Here is a 19,270-nt window from a genome sequence, read left to right as displayed (position 1 = left end):
GTGATAAATTGAGGAGGTTCCTGGAGTGCAATCAGCGTTCAGTTTCATTCATGTTCAATAGGTTTGGAGCTCCATAGCAGGAGATCTTTCACCAAATTCAACCCATGGAAAGCAGATCTTCATGGAGCTGGCAACAGGGACAATATCATCCTGGAACAGGTTTACGTCTCCAAGTTCAAGTGAAGGCAGAATTTCTAAAGTCGTCCTATACAGTTGTGTGTTTCCAGAAGTTTGGTGGAGAACCACACATTGCTGGAAAAGTCCAGTTTTCCAGTTTTTCCTTTTCCAGTTACAGATTTTGTAGTATAATAGCGAGCTAAAAGTTAGCTAGCTTGTGTCCTTAGTTAGTCTTAGACAGCTACTAGATTAGCAGTGATGTCACATGAGTTAATCTGGTTATATTAAACGAATAATTACTTTTTGAAGTCAATAATGAAATCTGCTGGACGATAGCAGAAACGCAAGACCATTTTCCACATGAGCCGATTTTGGGATCTCGCTGAACGATGTGAACAGAATCGAGTTATTTTCGTTGATTTCTGTAAAAGGATATTTTAGGAATATAATTATGAAATGGAGGACACATTATCAGAGTGTACTGTAGATTTAATCAGGAGCATCTTAACAGTATGGAAAGTTATGAAACCATGCTGAAATCAAATAACCTCAAACTGGCTCAAACAGAGAAAGACACTGAGGCCAAAAAGATTAACAAGGCTGAGCAAGACAGAAGGAGGAAAAGAAAGAGAGAGAGAGAGAGAGAGAGAGAGAGAGAGAGAGAGAGAGAGAGAGAAAGGGAGAGAGTTAATAAAAAAGACCAGATGTTGAAAAGTTCCTCCTCAGTGTTCCTGCCTCGAAGGTGCCAATGGTTTTCGATCCATAATAACCGGAAACCTGGAAACGTCTTCAGGGAATTCGGAGGCGTCCCAATTTCCCGTCTTCCATTGGGTTTCACTGATTGGAGTATCTGACAAATCCATTACCCACAATGCTCCCTGTCACGAAAAACCCCTCCAGACTTTTGGAGGAAGAGCGGACAAGAATGTTGGGGTTTGATGTTTAAGAACGAAACACCAGGGCCAACTAGAAGGAGACAAATGAAATGCTTATATAATGAGAAGCAGAAGAGGAACATAAGAGCTGGTGAAGAATCAACTGTAAGAAATGAAAAATAAATCATCATTATCATGTTTGTGTGTGTGTGTGTGTGTGTGTGTGTGCTATTCTAGGACAGAGCTTTGTTACAGATGAAAGCAGATTGCTGTGTGTGTGAGAGAGAGGATGTGGCCGCCTGTGCTGGTGTGTAAACTTGGCTCTGATCGGAGGATCCGTTTGGCACCTCACAGCACAACAGGAAACGCTCGTTTACCCCCTGAAACCCCTTTCACTTCCCAAACTGCCTCCTGTACACCAACTAAACACAAACTCTTTACCCCAAACACCCTGTTTACCCTGAAAAAAGAACTTTCACCTACAGAAACACACTGTTCACCCTTGCTATTTCTTTTACACGAAAGATCTACGGTTACATTATTTCTCTTAATTTGTACCCTGAACACCACATACTATCCCTCCATGTCTCCAGAACAACCCTCAGGCCTAAAACCTCTTGTTTGGGCCCAAACACCAAGCCAAAATACCTATATGCTTAGACATACCTAAAATATTTTGGACACATTTTCATAAAGACTGGCCAAAATACCATATCATTTCCCTCAATAAATGTATGGTAAGATCACTCTATGATTTAGCTAGGATAACCGACTAGCCAAAACCCTTTCTTTATTCTCCAGACTATTTCCTTTTAATTACCATTTGCCTCAATCATTTGCGTTTTTTTTTAAGGCATTGAAAAGATTTTGTGCTCATGATAATTGTAATAGAAACCAATCAGTGTTTAAGTCGTTAATATCATTCTATTAATAGATCAGTGTGCTGAGAGTCACATTCGAGTTGTAGAATTGGATTTTTCACATAAACTGAGGTGATTAAGTAAAGAGTTTTGTAATAAAAGTGATAACAGGAACATTATAGTTCTAATAAATCATAGCACTTTGGATACGCAAGTACATATGAAGGCAAAAACTTTTGTACTTTTAGTCAAGTACATGGCTTGTGTCCACCACTAATCTTTCATAATTTCTACTCAAAAAACCTTTGGAAACCACTTGCTGCTGCATAAAGGTTGCTTCATTTGGACAGCCTAAAAATACATGAGATTACTATGGATGGCTCCCATCAAGTAAACCTCAACAATGATGGAACTACATTATATAAACAAAAGTATTGGACCCCTGTTTTTTCCTGCCATGTGTGATTCTTCCCCAAATTCTGAGGCCCACAATTGTTTAGGACGTCTTTGGTAGCATTAATTTTTCCTTCACTTGAACTAGGAGACCCAAACCTGCTCCAGCAGGACAATGCTCCTGTGTACAAAGCCAATTCGATGAAGATATGCTTTACATGGGTTGGAGTGGAAGATCTCCTTCTATGAATCTCCACAAAATTTAATGAAACAACTTCCCAGAAGAGTGAAGCTTATTATAAGAGAAAATGGGGACTCAATGTGGAATGGGATGTTCAAAAAGAAGTACATACCAATCTTATGGTCAATTTTCCACAAATAGATTTCATATAGTGTAAATTGAATGGACATTCAGTGTCAGATGAGAATTAGTTCCCTTTTTGAGTTTAGTTCCTCTCAAGGTTTCTTCCATCTCAGGTGGTTTTTCCCTCACCACTGATACATCTGACATGCTCATTAAAGATAAACTTTGGGACTGCTTTGGGACAACGTCCATTGTTCAGAGTGCTGTAAAAATAACATTGAATTGAATTTGAGCCGATTAACACTTAGAAAGGCTTCTCGGTTGTCCTTCTTACATTTTTTTAAATGTCTTCAGGAACTTGTAATGACCCATTGTAGAAGCATAGAGTGTCATATTTTCTAAAAAGCTTCCAAATAGACCCCTTTTACTGGAAACCTTATTTATCCAAAGTATAATACATACAGAACACCTCTCCATTATAACCACCCCAACACCCAAGAGCCACGAAACAAGATTAAAAATAAGATTACCTCTGGAATTAATCTAGAATCCGTACCTTTCAGGTTCCTGCAAATACCACAAGAAAGATTCAGGAAATGGAATAAAAAAATACAAGACAAATCCGATAGTCTTTGGTTCGAAATCCCAGTCAATGGGTTTCTTTTTTTATTTTCACTGAAAGTCTTTAAAAACAATCCCATTTATGTTTCACATCACTTCAGTTCATATCCTTTCAATTGATTTCACAAGAATTTCATGAAAAAAAAACTGCACAAATAATTGAATAGATACAGTTCAAGACCAGCTAGTTGAGAAGGACGCGCATACTACAGTAATAAGATTAAGTACAGTTACTGAAAATATTTCTCTAATAATATAAACTCTTCTTTTGGACTATTGATATCCATCGTGCATAGAACGATTCGGCTTGAGTTACGATTCAAATAGCAAAAAGCGTTCTCATTTTTAGAGTTTTTGCATCATGAATTACATTCACAAACCTATGCTGAGATTTAAAGACACATCCCTAAACCTCTCGCACTCCCAGAACCGTAACCGAACCTCGAGAGCACAGAGACCTCTTTTACCGAACACACTTGCTCTTAAAATCTGCATAACCACCTCCCAAAGCCATCATGCTTATCATTACATTCTTAATGAGTCTACAATACATCTGCTCCAAATTTCTTTTGGTCCCCAAATGTTCTTTACGTTTACTCCAGGCTGAACATCACTCACACTAATGTACAGTTCGATCTCTCGACGTGACGCTGAAAACAATATCGTATGAGTTTTGTGGGGATTATTTTCAGAAATGAAAAGGAATATCAATAAGACACTGTTGCCTCTGTTTATTCTCTGAGACTGCAGGTAATTTGGCATGCACTTCAAAAAAGATTGAGCCGAGACAATGTAACAGGGAAACAGGGCGTACAACGAAAATCAGCCATCAAGATTAGAACATGTAATGTGGTAGGGGAATTTAGTAGCACTGCGATCCAAGATGGCCGACTGCAAAAAAAAGCTGAGCTGAGCAACTTACAGAAAGGCTATAAGAGCGAATGAATATTTGCATTTATGCTTGTTTTCTGCACCAAATGATTTCCAGTTTGCAAACGAAAAATATAATAAAAATCCTTTCCCTGGAATTTTCATAATTCCGAAGATTTCATCTAGCAACAATCGCCACATGAAAATCACAAGGCAGCTTAAGTGCACTATCTACGCCTGTTTTAATTGTTTTAGGAAGTGACCCATGTTGATTGTAATTGTGACCAGGTAGCTATTTAAGATAAACACTAAACCCCACTCTGTCTCACCACACTGCTCTCGGTATATAACAAAAAAAAAGTCTTATCATTTTTCCTTTCGGCAAATCTGGAGAAGGATTGAGTATACCTTGCAAGTGTCGTCTTTTTTTTTAGGTTTCTATCTTATTTATCCAGCAGTTTTGGATTAAAACGGGACGAGACCTCGCGTCTATTCACGAGCGCACTCCATTGTTCGGCATGAATTAGAATAGGGCTTCGTTTCCACCGGAGGAACCATTAGCTGTGTCAGGCCGAGGGACAGATGACTCGGCGGTCATTAAGTCCACTTCCTGTTAGCTGTGTGAATAATGGAGAGTACTTCCTGTTTCAATCCTCCCACCTCGAAGAAATGCGAAGGGGTCACATTTTTTTTTCTATGTCTTCCTGCGCTTGTCTTGTGGAACGCATGGATTTCGGTGAATCCGGCGGTTGGTTTGACTTGGTGGCTGTCGTGTTTTTGTGCTACAGGGTTGCTAAGCTGCATGTGATCTATTTGGTTGTTCCATTTTAGTGGCACTAATTGTGACTAAAAAAGGAGCCTTTTTCAGATTCAGATTTCAGTATCATCAGTTATACTGTAGCAATTGTAGCGTTCATCGTGGACTAACTACAATTGCTGATCTGTTCAATTCCGCTATTTTATTGGCGTACCTGAGCACTGATCATGAGCTGCAACTAATTTCCTGCTAAACAAAATAAGTAAGGGTAACTAGAAGGGTAACATCTTATGCTATCATTTGGAACAACCTTTTTTAGTTTGTGTTTGGTCTGCCTTTTGGATTGAACCTGTTTAAAGATATCATGGACACGTATCAAATTTAAATTTGGTCAAAATAGTTTTAATCTTCTCTCATGCAGACCTTGAAGGAAATCTGCCATCCAAATGGCGTGTTAGCAAAAAAAATGCTGACTGTTGTGGGAGCTGTCAAATTGCAACACGGTTGGGAACATTTGCTGAGCGATTCATTTGCTTCCATTTTTGACTGATTACTAGCTAATATCTGTAACATGTTGACCTGTTACTTATTGTCTACTAGTTATGGTTAGTGAGCTGTTATTGGTTTTCTTGTGTAACTTGTTCGTTAGCGCCACCTGATCTCCGACTCGCGCTTATTTTGAGGCGTCTCCTGTGAGGTCGGGCGCTTGACACCCATGATGTCACTCTCAGTCCGAAACGAATCAGAACCAGTCCCAGACAAGGCATGTCCGTTGCAACAGTGATCTCAGAGAACAAGGCGTGATCTCTGGAAACGATGGCAGGGCTATCGCTGGTCTCAAAGTCCCGAACGACTGCGAGAATCTCGTGACGTTCTGCCTGCTGGACCATCCCTCTGACATTGAGTACAGCGGAGACATGCTTCCTCCTGAGAGAGAGAGAAAAAAAAAATCATCATTGTTTTTGTCTTTATTTTTCTTTATCAGATGGTCTTGAACTTATATCTTTACTCATCAGCTCCCACTCTACAGATTTTCTTGGCTAGAAGGAGGTGTGTTCTCATGTCAGTCCCAGTGAAAGAGGTGTGGCCTTTGCATCAGTCAGCCACTGTGATGGAGGCATGACATCTGCATCTATCAGTCCCAGTGAAGAATCTGTAACGTGTGCATCAGTCAGTCCCAGTGATTGAGGGATTGACTCTATATCAGTACAGTGACAGTAAAGGAGGTGTGGCCAATGCATAGGTCAGTACCAGTAAAGTAGGAGGGTCTTACCACTATTGCTTCATGTTGTAAAAAATTATTTACATTTTATCTCATCAATACAGCTTGTATTGTACAGTGTCTTGTAGTTTTCAGACTGAAGCACAAGCATCTTAAAAGCACTGATCGGAGAACAGATTCCCGGTGTGTATTTGATTATTCTGATCAGGGACCATAGATGGTCTGGTCTTATATCCGTGATACTGAGACGATTATCTACAGGAGTGGTGAGTGTATGCAAGGGCATGGGCATGGCTTTAATCTCGTTACTGCAAAGTGTGTGTATAGAGCCAATGTCTTCATTGGAATGTTTAAGCATGAGTGTATATGTGGGTGGGGGTGTGTGGGGGTGTATCTTTAAGGAATGATGGCACCAGCGAGTCTCCTGTGACCTGGCAAAGAACAGGAAGTAGTCCACAGCCACTTCCTGCTGGCTGAGTTGACTTTTGCGTCAGCAAGCAGGAGCACTGCCAGCAAATGACAACACACACTCATTTATATACACACATCAGGTTTTATTCTGTCAGAACAGCTGATTAGAAAAATTTATGGCACACATCAATTGATGTGTCCATGCGACCCCGTGGGAATCACGGAATCACTCACATTGTCTCTGTGCCTCTGTGGATCTTTTTTACACGCATGGACCAACTCTAGACTGTGTTCTTTTTTTCTATCATTTTTCTCTTTTTTTCAAGTCCCAATCTCATGATACTGATCACTAAAGGCCAGATGATCTGCTCTGCTGACGATTTAAAGCACTTTCCTGGAGTGGATTTAAGTCTCTCAGTGCCCCGGCTGTTCCTCAAGTGCCGCCTCGTCTCGTGCCAGCCTCACCTCGGCCCCCCTTTTGCATGGAAGTTGGCACCAAGGCGCGCCACAAACCTCTGTCTCCACTGGGCGACTATTTTTGGCGAGACATTCTTAAGGGTTCAGGAAGGTGAAGGGTGTTGTGAAAAATAGCTGTTCTGCAGAGACAGGAAGAGGCCGGGGTCGAGAGGTTCACTTATTCCTGAACGAAGTGAGTCTGTGACAGACAGAGTTCAGAGCCGCTTGCTTCCGTCTGTCAGCTCAGCACTTCGGTATAAACGATGAAACGCTCGAGGTGTTAAGGGTCCGAAGAGATAATGCTGAGTAATGGGACAGGTTTCTGCTGCACTCTGCAGAGGAACGTCCTGTTTTTTCTGTGTGTGTGTGTGGGTGTGTGTAAGTGTGTTTGTGTTTCATACCGAATATCTGGAAACTCCTTCACCAGCATCCCCACTTCCATCTGAATAGAGGGTGTGTCCTCCAGGAGGATGATGTCAGCCAGGTGACTGATCACATTATCCAGCCAGGAACAGGTAGACTCCTGAGAAAAGAATTGAAAAAATTGAAAAAGAATTGAAAATTAGACAATCAATACTGTAGACCTGTGTACAAATGACAGATAAGCTTGAGGTTTGGAGCTCAGACCCCTGAAAGCTTCCCCATAGGAGTTTCACATAGGCAGGAGCTATAAATACACCTCCGACACTCTCTCTCTCTTTCTCTCTCGTCCACACACTAAATATTCTCTATGGAATTAAAAGCTTGTTTGGGCATTTCTGCGGAAACGGTCCGAGCTGCAGAAAGCCTTCAAAGACAGCAGGCAGGAAGTGCCCGAGTGGCCCACTTCCTGTTTTCAGTTAAGATGATGGACGGGTGATTTAAGTGTAGCACTGGACTGATAAGAATGGCGCTGCTTGTGCACATTTACCCAGACCCTCTGAAAAATCAAAACAACCTCAGCTGACTTGGGCTTTAACGTCCTGTCTCACATCTCGCTGAGATTCTGAGATCCACAATGAGGTCTGATTTATTCCATCAAAGAACACAAAGATTTATACATTATTACTTTTGTGTATTTGTGTGTTTGTGTGTATTTGTGTGTATGTATATACCAGGTCTTTAAAAAGTGCTTTAAGCTGCCTGGCTTCGTCCTGCAGCCGGAATGCGAGTCTCTTCCTCATTTTGAGTGACGTGCAGATGACCCGCCCCCTCATGATGGCACGTATGTATTCCAGCATGACCCGCCTGTGCACCTCGTTCACTAGTGTCTGTCAATCAATCAGAAAAATGTCAGTGAATCAAAGTCAGTGAGACAATATACCAGAAAGTCATGAATTAAACGAGTCAGTGAGTCACATAGCAGGCGACGATTAAGCAATTCATTGGAGTCAGTGTGCCAATAGGTCAGCTAATCAGTATGTAAATGATTCAACAAATTATTTGTTCAATGAGTCAACAAATCAGTGAGTCACAAAGTGTTTTAAAGTCTGTGAGACAACAAGACAGGGAGTCAGTAATTCAATGACTCAACAAATCAAATACTCATTAAATTAAAGGGTCAATTAGTCAATACAATTCTTATTGAGTAGGTCAATAAGTCAACAAGTCAATAACTCACTTAGCCAATAAGTGAATAAGTTATTGTGTCCATTCATTCAAGACACTAAATCAGTAATTCAATGAGTCAATGAGTTTCTAAGTCAGTGACCCAACATGTCAGTTAGTCAGTAAAAAATTGAGTTAAAAAGTCAACAAATTGATAACTCACTAATTTTCTACATCAGTGAGTTAATAAATCAAGGAGTCGGTAATTCAATATGAGTCAACTAATCAATGAGTCAGCTAGTCAGTACTTTGCTTAGTCAGTAGGTCAATGAGTCACGAGTCATTTGTCAAAAACTGAATATGTCAATATGTCAATATCAGTCAATAAATGTAGTTAGTAAAACTAGTCATGGTCAGTAAGTCAGTGAGTCGATTCATAATGAAATGATTCAATTACACAAATAATTAAACAGTAAATTGTAGTATTAGAGAAATATCTAATTGGTTGTCTAAGTGTGTTTGTGTAATATTGTCCCTGTAACACTGTAAGCTCAAAGCAAAGTGTGTGTATTTGTTGTACCTGATAGGGCGGACAGTCCATCCTGCGAAACTTTTTAAAGTGCTGTTTGATGGAGGCCTCGATGCTTTCATACGCCTCGGTGTTGTTCAGCCATTTCTTTCTCAGCAGTTTATCAAAGAAGGGCTACGGTAAAACATATACACACAAACTCTGCTAGACAACATACACAAACAAGGGCAGGCGTAAAACCATATTTGTGTGTGTGTGTGTGTGTGTGTGTGTGTGTGTGTGTGTGTGTGTGTGTGTGTGTGTTTATGTCTTACCCTAATGCTTTCGAAAAGTCTGTCAGTGAGAACACGTACAGACTGGTTGATGATGCGCTCGAGTGATGAGTGCGCTCTGTGGGAGGAGTCCTCACTGCCGAGGGGATCACACTGCCTACAGCGCTCCACAAAGCTTCTACACACACACACACACACACACACACCACACACATATTAGATTACATTTAAATTCACTTGAGGTGATGGGGTGTGTGTGTGTGTGTGTGTGTGTGTGTGTGTGTGTTTGGTGTTATTTTGTGTAAATCAGGACAGCTGACCTGAAGGGAGGGACACAGTTGGCCAGAGCGATGGTGCGGGACACATAACCATCAGCTCGATCCCCAAACTCCGCCTGAGTCTCGTGAAACATCTCCACCTTCCTCTGGAAACTAAACACACACACACACACAAATGATTGCCAAACTAGCACATGCTATAACCATCATATTCAACATATATCATCATCATCCTAGTCCTCACCTGTGGAGGAAGTCAGCTAAACCTTTTAGAGTGCACCGGGCCACTCGAGCTCCCAAGGGCTGACTGACACCAGTCGATCTGTCCAGGTCCACCTTCAGCCTCTGTAAACACACACACACACACACACACACACACAGACACACACACACACAGAGAATATTCTTTATGTACAAGTTACAATCTACATTAATATCAAAGCCTGATAACTTTAATAATAATGAGGTCCAATCACTCATGCAAACAGCATCTGCCATTTAGCCACACGGTGAGGAAGCCTGGGGTGCAGTCAGCATTCCAATTCATCACAAAGGTGTTTAATAGGGTTTAGAGCTCTATAGCAGGAGATCTTCCAGTCTAAATCATAGAAAGCAGATCTTTGTGCACAGGAACATTGTCAAGCTGGAACAGGTTTGGATGAAAATTTCATGCCACCACATCCAAGCACGTCCTGAACAACTGTGTGGCTTCAACTTTGTAACAGTTTGGGGAAAAACCCCAAATGGCTGGAAATGTTGTCCCAAACTTTTGTTCATATTGTATCTGACGACATTCAGGTGTAATATGTAAACATTTGCCACATTTGTTTGTTTTCTATTTATTTATTACATTGCACACACTATCACAATTTCTATGCACTATTTTCCCCTTGCACAGTGTATATAAATTTTTGTTCCTTTTTATTTATATTTTGTTGTATCTAGAAGCTTCTGTCACCAAGACACTGACAAATTCCTATTGTGGTTCTGATTCCACACTCGTATGCAAGTGTGTGTGTGTGTGTGTGTGTGTGTGTGTGTGTGTGTGTGTGTTTGTTTTACCTGTATGATTGAACGTGCAAGGCCGGACTGGTACTCCTCAATGTGTAAAGTCTGAGCCCATCGCTTCTCTTCATCCTCCAGAACCTGACAGAGCTCCATAGTTACTTTATCCTACACAAACACACCCAACCCCACACACAAACACAGTGATACATTGTAATTAATTACGCATAATTGCTATAAAGCTCACAGCAGTTAATAATAACCTTGTAATGAACCATGGAGACTGTAATTACATAGTAGCATTAGCATTGATGCTTCCTCTCATTAGCTTAATACAAGCTAAAGTCACAAATCTACATTACAACTGTCCATGGTACTGAACTGAAATTTCACTTTGGCTTTGGATTTATTCAGCTGTATGTCAGTGTGTGTTAGGGTGTCTATCATGGTATATGTCTATATGTGTGTAATAGGTTTGTGTGTGTGTGTGTGTGTGTGTGTGTGTGTGTGTGTGTGTGTGTGTGTGTGTGTACCCAGACGGTGTCAAGACACTCTTGCTCCAGTCTGTCCATGACCTCGGCAGGAAGCAGTGGCTCGAGAGATCCACAGTCTATAGACCCCATGGCACCCACAACGCCCAGCACATCCCTGCAACACACCCCTACAGTCAGCCGGAAGTCTGCCCAGAATTGACAGCCCAGAATTGACAAGCTGGTAATATGTGTAGGTGTATGTTTATTTTATGGAAACTGATCATGTGCTCTATTGAAAGTTTTTAAAGGTGAAATTATAAATTTTTAGAGCCTCCTTTGGCCTTTGAGGTGAATTACATTTACAAAAAACCCAAAAGGACATACTGGATCTTCACTAAATGACATAACACTTACAACAGTTTATCTGTTTTAGAGGGAAGTGCTTATTTCTGGACCAGAAAAAGGAAACATAGTGTACGTCTAAAATGGAGCCTCATCTACAGCAAAGAATACTACAAACCAGTTTTTCCCAACACAGGTTTTAGACATCTTAATAATTTTTTTTAGGAAATCTTTCACAGAAAAATTTTAAATGAAGGTCTACCTGTTGTAGATGTTGTAGACCCAGTCAAGCAATGAGTAGATATCAGTGATCTGCATTTGGCCTGCGGTGATGGTTCGGAGACGTTTGGCCACGCCTCTGTGGTAGCTCTGCATGTACACCTGGAACACAGAGAACTCTTTCGGATACACTCCTACTACGTTTCTCCGTGCCGCATCCATGTCTTCCACCACTCTGCTTCTTAGCCGATCCAGGAATATGCTCATCTGTCCTGCTGCAATACCCCCATGCTGTGGAAGTGACCAATCAGCTGCTTCTCCCACTGCCTCCGCCCATTTTTGCCTCAGCCTCCTTGGACGCTTGCTGGAATGGACCCCCTCAAACATGTTGGACAGGGCCTCGTGGCGCTGGTCAGAGCGGGGTCTTTCGTGAAGGTCTGACTGTTCCTTCTCATGCAGATCAGGCTCTGTCCCATTACGGTGCTCGAATTGAGCCTCTTGGCGTAGGGTCCAGATGCGGTCGGCATGCTCCTCCTGCTGGATCACAAGAACGACGAGGCCAAGCTGGGGGCCAGCACATGGTTGCCGTAGGGACTCACGTACCACATCCCACATTTCTCTCTGCAGTGCCTCATGGAGCAACTCAACATCTTTAACTTTCCTTAAGCTCGCGTCCCAGGGGCTCGGAATCTCATCATCACACTGGCCCACCAGGGAAAGCCACAGATGCGAGGACGGTGGGGGAGTTGTAGCAATGGTTGTAGGGGTGGTGGGCGGAGTTTGCAAAAGGGTAGGGTCAAGTTCACATTCTCTCTCCAGCTCTTGGATGTGGGTGTCAGCCAGCAGGAGGTCTCGCTGATTTACCAGCTGCAGGATTTCAAGGACTGGACAAATAAGAGAAATGATTTCACATATATAGCGATTTCTCAGAACTCCTAATGGTAGGTGTTAATGAGTGGCATGTTCAAGCATGACCTCAAAGATGCACCCTTCAACACCCAGTCTTGAATGTTATTGAGAGTTATTAAGGCTAAATGTTTTAAAGTAAAAAAACGTAAGAAGTATGAAAATGAATTAATATGTTTTAACATGTTTAATAAGTTTTCTCTGAAAACCTGTTAAGTATTTTTAAGTTTACATTATGTAGCTAGCAAACAAAATATATCAAGACAAACACAAATTACTTGCTTTTCGATTGCTGAAAATACTTTTAAAGTTTTTAGAGTTTTAAAAGCACTGGAGCTACACAGCTAATGTAGCAAACTTCTCTTATTTGCTAGCTACTTTCGATTAATAGTTTTAATTATAACTAGAGCGGCAGACTGGTACATTTGATTTTATGGCCTGAATTAATGCCAAATAAAACCCACGGCCAGTGTGTTCAGAATGTGATGAACGCATTATGTCCTTGAGTGAAAATGTGTTGTTTTGTCATTAAGGGTGTTCTCCAGGTTAGAACACTTTGAGTGTTGAAGCAGCTTCTGGCGAGAGTCTTATCAGAAAACAGATCCGCAGCCCAGTGAACGTACGTCGTTTCCTGGCTTTTTCACCGTTGATTGGCGATGACTCAGATGCACCTTAAGACCTCAAGGCTACTTATTAAGTGCAAAGCATTGTGGGGTAGGCGGCGAAGTTGTCGCATGCAGACTTCCGGCTCGTTAGCAATCCGAACACAAGCCGATGAGCTGCCAATAAAGGAATCAGGGTTCACAGGTGTACAAACTGCTGCTCACATAAAACGCCACTGTTTAAGCATTCAGGTCAGCGAACTTTGTGTCTCACTCGGATGAGGAATACAAGAAGGCGTCAGTTGGGTCAGGACCTGGTGTTGATTCTTTCTGATGTTCTGACTACAGAACAGTGACGCAAGCAGGCTGAGGAAAGACGGAGGTCAGGGCATGTACATGTTGTCACTCTTGGCTTTCTGTTGCTCTTTCTCCGGTTCCCATTCCAATGCCCCTGTTTGTTTTCTTGCGTGAATCAGTGCTAAGTCATTATTCAAAATCAGACTCAATTGCACTCAATCATGTACGGTACACTTAGCAAATTTAACCTCTATGTGATACGACCTACAGAAAAAGGTGCACATACTTTAGAGCACAACGCAATTCTTTTTTTGCATATCTCAGCGATGTTTGGAATCTGGGGTCTGAGTGCAGGGTCAGTCATGATACATCACCCCTGGAGCACTGAGGAATAAGGGCCTTGCTCAGGGGCCCCAAGAGTAGCAGCTTGGCAATACCATGCCTTGAATTACTGACTGCTTATCATCGCTGCTGTCTGCAAATTATGTTTTAAGGTGTTCCGACAAAATGTTAAACAGCTCAAAAATAACTAAGTGCGAGAGCATAAAACGGACAAAAGTTCTCACCTGAGAGTGGCTCTCTGCGTTTGATAGGAGTCTCCTCCTCTGGGCTCTCAAGCTCGGCCTCCTGGGAGTCGCGGCTGGTCAGAGAGTCTCCACGGAGTTTGCTTAGGCTCCGCAGGAACGAGGGTCGGCGGTGGGCGTCCTCATCATCCTCACCATTCACCTCGTCCTCGGGGAGACTCTCTCTACGTTCACTCTTCTTCCTCCGGCCCGCCAGCCTGGACAGGGGAAAGATGGATGAGATGAGGTGAAGACAGTTATATAACAAGTAGAAATCATACTTGGATTGTTCAGTGTCACCTCATTTTAGTACATGATCAAGAAGTTTTTTATTAATAGCAAAAACTTGAAGAGTGGACGTGGTTGAGCAAAAATCAAACTTGTTCTCTAAACAAGGCATATCTGGTGTCTAAGTATGTTTCTTGCCTGATGTACGGTCTGGCCAGGCTCACCCAAAATCTTTCATATTTGCTCACAAACCCTTCAACTGTATTATTATGAAAACTGCCATATTAGGAAATGTATTCTCGTTCCACCATCCTAACCCACCGCCCCCTTCAGGAAGGATATCTATCAAATTTAATTTTGAATTTTTGAAAGATTCACTCGCTTGAAGACTTAGATGTAGGTAGGAGGAGCGGACGAAACAGACCCTGCGTTTATTCTCATGATACCAGCGCTTCCGCCTTTTACAAAGATCTATAACTACATTTTTAAAATATATTTCATCTGCTCTCTTCAGGAGTGTTTCCCCAGGCATGTGTTCTTAAGCCAGTTTCCTGAATAACTCCATAAGCATTAATTAAGCAGCAGTAGGGGTGAACGGACGTGACCTGAGCATTTCATTGTGTCCCTCCTGTGAAACGTTTTTCTGTGTATTATAAATAAACAAACGGATGTGTGTTTGTGTGTTTATGATGGGAGAGAGACACAACCCACTGCACCAGGGGAAACAATGTACCAGGTATTAATAGAGCCAATCTTTCCACACAGAGCTACCACATACATACATTCACACACACACACACACACACACACACACACACACACACACACACACACAAACATACAATCAGCGCTAAACAAGCTAATTATAGCCAGCAACATTTTAAAGACATGGATTGGTGAAAAATGATTCATGGTGAAATGTTGGTGGATCATTCATGACGTTGATAATGCACATAAGATATGTAGCTAATAATTACCCAGAATTTTTCCATTAACACACACACATGCTAACATTCTTTAAATAAACAATTCACTGACCTCAGCAAGGTCATGATCTCCTCGGATGCTCTCCTATGATTCTTCTGTTTCTTCTTCTTCTCCTTCCCGGTAGTGGGCGTTGCCGGGAGGGTGTTGCTCCACACGTTTCTTCCGGTCATGCGCAGCCCCTTGCTCAGTTTCCCCAACGTCTTCAGGGGTGATGAGCCACAGATTCGCTCCAGGGTCCCTCTTAGAGGAGAGCTGCCCTTTGACCTGTCCGTGACCTTCAGGCTTCCGTGCAGCTCGGCGTTCACCTCGTTTTCCAGCGCCTCGCCATCACGCGACGAATTTGTCAGGTCCCGTCCTCTCTCCCATACCCCACTTTCTCCTTCATTCCATCCCACGTCCAGGTCTATGTCGTCAAAAGGGTTGAGGCTGTCCGGCAGAAGGATGAGTTCACCGTTGCCATGGTTACCCTGCAGCGTTGTTTCGCTGTTTTCATGGTTGTTCTTAAGCATCACATCACCGTTGCTGAGGTTATTCCTCGACCTCCCGGGGAGCTTCTTCAGGATGGGCATGTTGGCTCCAGGAAGGGTTCAACACTGGGAAACAAAATGGCCGTGCGATCGTCCTGTCAACAAGAATTTTCAAATTTAGCATTTTATATCTCAGTGCAGGATGCTTTTAGTGCTTCTGACAGGAAAATGGGACCACAAACACTTTTACTGTTTCACAATGTCACTAGGCACCCTAATTATACTGATTTTCATCATTTTCGATTGACCACGACTCAAATAGAACATAGATACTGATCTATTTACTAAGAGTGGGAGAAACATCTCTGAAACAGGTAAATTTACCTCAGAAAAGCTGGTTATTTCAAGTCAAGACAAGTCATGAGGCTTTTATTGTCATTTCTACTATACACAGTGGTACACAGTACACAGTAAAAATGAAACAACGTTCCTCCAGAACCCTGGTGCTACACTAAACAACAACATAGAGCTACAACCCAACACAAAGCTACATAAAGTGCATCGAGTGCCACCGAGTGCAAATAGTGCAGACGAAAAACAGTACAGACAGACAGACAGTGCAGACAGACAACACAAGACTGTGTGGGGCAATACACAAAACACAAGAGAGCGTTGACCAGTAAACCTACTGTATACTCTAGCTAGCTGAGATTATAACACTATATAACAGCTGTTCACTTGATCCAATTAAATGATGAATTTAGTGTGGAACCTTCTGTAAAAATGAGTGGAAACATGTCTGAATGTAGCATGACAGCAGATCTAGAGGGCACCGATTCATCGTTTGTTGTATATTGTAATGGGAGAAGACGACTTGCTAAGAATAAGCAGGTGCGTTTTCTGTGCGTTTGCTTTGCTTGGCATGAGCACTAGTGTTTGTTGAATTAGTGCCGTGTTTTCACTCCGGGGTCTGGAGGTGTATCCTCTTCCAATATTTTTATCTCGAATAGGAAACCGGACTCATAAATATTGTACGCCTGAGAGGAAAGCGCTGTTTATTTCTCTGGTAATATGTGTGTGTTTTAACGACGGTTTTTAACATAAACAGCAAACGGAGGGGGGAAAAATGGTGTTCTGTTTGGCCCTGCCAGCTGCACAGGACCTTTAGGTCGAGTTATGAAGCCAAACAAGTACTGGAGTAGCTTATGACTTGAAATGTATTTTGGCTAACAATGTAAGGTTTTGAGACGAAGGTTTGCCCATGCTAGGTATCTTGGTTCGTAAATGCTAGTGTGTGAAAAAAGGGAGTTGGTTCAATGCTATACAGAATTACCAAGCTGGCTAACAGAGCACTATAAAAAAAAGTGATTGGGCAGTGAAGAGTGGATGATGTTTGAAAATTTCTTGCCGTTAAATAGCTTCTTGCAATTAGCAGACTAACGGAGAACATTTTTCTACACACTGTATGTGTGTGTGTGATTGTTGAGCGTTAGCTACCCACATTAACAAATTTACAAACAACTGAAAATTCTTTCTAATAAAAAATTTATATCAAATAATATTTTTTTCTAAATATTAAGTGCAAGACTAGATTTGCACCTGAGAATGAGCTAGCACTTTTCCTCCGTTTGGCCCCTTGGAGCCAAAGAGGGAAAAAACTATTTGCAACACACACACACACACACACACACACACACACACACACACACACACACACACACACACGTATTCCTTCACACACCTGTTCCTACAGGAAGGTCTCTCCCTAGCAGATGAGGTGTGTGTCAGCATGTGGATGTTCATACATGTGTCAACACTTGCACGTTCCCTCACACACACACACACACACACACACACACACACACACACACACAATCGCACACTCTGACGTGTCTGTGTGTGTGTGTGTGTGTGTGTGTGTGTGTGTGTGTGTGTGTGTGTCAGTTGATGCTGACTTCTTTACAGTGTGCGGCTCACAGAGAGTGTGTGTGTGTAGTCAATACAGGCACTTCAGGAAGCCCAATGGGTTGGGATACAGTGTGTATAAAGCCACAGATACTAAGGTTATATAACCGACACAACGTTACATGAAAGGGATGAGAGAATGAAAAACTTACTTTTAACACAACACAGATGTTTTAGAGCGACAAAACACACACATACACACAAAAGCCTGGTCTGAAGATACCTCCAAATATCAATATCCATATCCCTGCATTATAAGTTTTTTTTTTTTTTTTTTTTTTTTTTTTATACAAATAATAGCTATACAATAATAATATAATAAAATGAGCCAATTAATTATCAGGTGGTGTTTTTTATTTCAATTTAATTCAAGTTAATTTCTAAAGTGCTTTTCACAATTGTCTCAAAGCAGCTTTACAGAATGTAGAACAAAAATTCACTTATAATTAAATGTGTGTATATATGACTGATGAACAAGTCAGGGGTACTGTGGCAAGGAAACACTCCCTTAGATGGTAAAAGGAAGAAACTTTGAAAGGAACCTGATTTTAAATCGTTATTTGGGTGAAACCAAGAGTGTGATTATAAATAGTTACAAACAGAGAGTAAGAAATATCAAGAAACATCAGCACCAGAGTGTGTGATATAACACACATCCAGGATCAGTAACGTCGACCAAAATGTAGCATTTAATTGCTATACAAGAGTGATGTAGGTTATTTAACCGTAGCAGGCATGACAACAAATAAATGAAAATTATAATAGATAAATAAACAAACAAGCAAATAAATAAACACTATATATATATATATATATATATATATATATATATATATATATATATATATATATATATATATATATATGAATGGAGCAGATACATTTGATCTAAAAAACTAATGCTAGAAAACTTTAATTATTTGAGTTTTTAGGTAAATATATGATTCTGCGTTTGTGTGGGTTTCAGTCGTTTGCTCATAATATCTTTAAAATATGATCTTTCAGATCTCAGCAAATGAATTAAACCATTGATGCAATAAATACATTTAAGAAAAAACTGTAACTGAGAAGAAAACTAGACCTCAAGTGCTTCGTTAAGGCTGAACAATTAACACACTGAAGCAGGAGATTCACATTAAAAGATCACGAAGCAAAAGTTTACACACCTGCATGAAAGTGAAAAGTTTTTGCACCCTGCAGCTTAAAACAAATCACGTTTTAAAAGATTAACATTCAAACTGTTGTAGTTCATTTATCTTTGCAGAAAAAGTCATATTCATTATGAACACACACACACACACACACACACACACACACGCCTTACCTTCAGCTCCAGTGGACATACGCTTCACTTCTGTGCCATACCAGTGTGTGAAGGTCCACAGAAGGAGTGAGGGTGTGAGGGTGTGTGTATGTGTGTGTGTGTGTGTGTGTGTGTGTGTGTGTGTGTGTGTGTGTTTCTTCTTCAGAGGTGCCAGACAGGTCTGATGGAATGTCGGCCACCGGCACTTCGTTTGCTACCAGATGCTGATGTGTTATCCTGAGGAAACAGAGGCACCCTCCCTAAACAAACACACACACATACATACATAATACACACACATACAGCACATAATACACACACTCACCCACACGCACATATATACACACACACACACACACACACACCACCTCAGTGACATGGACAGTGCGAGTGCGAACGTTGTGAACTTGGCGCTCATGGC

At 41.4% G+C, this 19,270-nt stretch overlaps 1 protein-coding gene and 2 long non-coding RNA genes across 4 annotated transcripts in view; 1 reads left to right on the top strand and 2 right to left on the bottom strand.

Annotated features, from left to right (window-relative positions):
* The window catches only part of LOC124379412, a 6,975-nt gene extending 6,949 nt beyond the window's left edge, over positions 1-26 (bottom strand). Inside the window, exon 1 of the long non-coding RNA XR_006924421.1 lies at positions 1-26. This exon is cut by the window's left edge and continues 298 nt beyond it. This is a non-coding gene — a long non-coding RNA (uncharacterized LOC124379412).
* The window catches only part of LOC124379411, a 12,157-nt gene extending 595 nt beyond the window's left edge, over positions 1-11,562 (top strand). The window contains exons 2-3 of the long non-coding RNA XR_006924420.1: positions 11,035-11,220; positions 11,404-11,562. This is a non-coding gene — a long non-coding RNA (uncharacterized LOC124379411). The remainder of the gene's footprint in view (positions 1-11,034; positions 11,221-11,403) is intronic.
* On the bottom strand, positions 3,176-19,121 carry exoc3l2a (exocyst complex component 3-like 2a). Of its 2 annotated transcripts, XM_046839741.1 has the most exons (13): positions 18,871-19,121; positions 15,166-15,736; positions 13,903-14,117; positions 11,575-12,415; positions 11,031-11,145; positions 10,555-10,665; positions 9,737-9,837; positions 9,535-9,645; positions 9,257-9,392; positions 8,994-9,116; positions 7,981-8,136; positions 7,288-7,409; positions 3,176-5,724 (listed from the first exon to the last, which is right to left on the bottom strand). In XM_046839741.1, exons 2-13 carry the CDS (start codon positions 15,681-15,683, stop codon positions 5,415-5,417), a joined length of 2,859 nt encoding a protein of 952 aa, XP_046695697.1. In that variant the 5' UTR covers positions 15,684-15,736; positions 18,871-19,121; the 3' UTR covers positions 3,176-5,414. The 2 variants fall into 2 exon arrangements, with proteins under 2 accessions (XP_046695697.1, XP_046695698.1); XM_046839742.1 differs by lacking the exons at positions 15,166-15,736; positions 18,871-19,121 and adding an exon at positions 14,200-14,671.
* Positions 19,122-19,270: the final 149 nt, after the last annotated feature.

The sequence above is a fragment of the Silurus meridionalis genome, chromosome 25 (genome assembly GCF_014805685.1).
Source record: "Silurus meridionalis isolate SWU-2019-XX chromosome 25, ASM1480568v1, whole genome shotgun sequence".
NCBI classification, from domain to species: domain Eukaryota; kingdom Metazoa; phylum Chordata; class Actinopteri; order Siluriformes; family Siluridae; genus Silurus; species Silurus meridionalis.
This window is presented reverse-complemented; position numbering and strand designations above follow the sequence as displayed.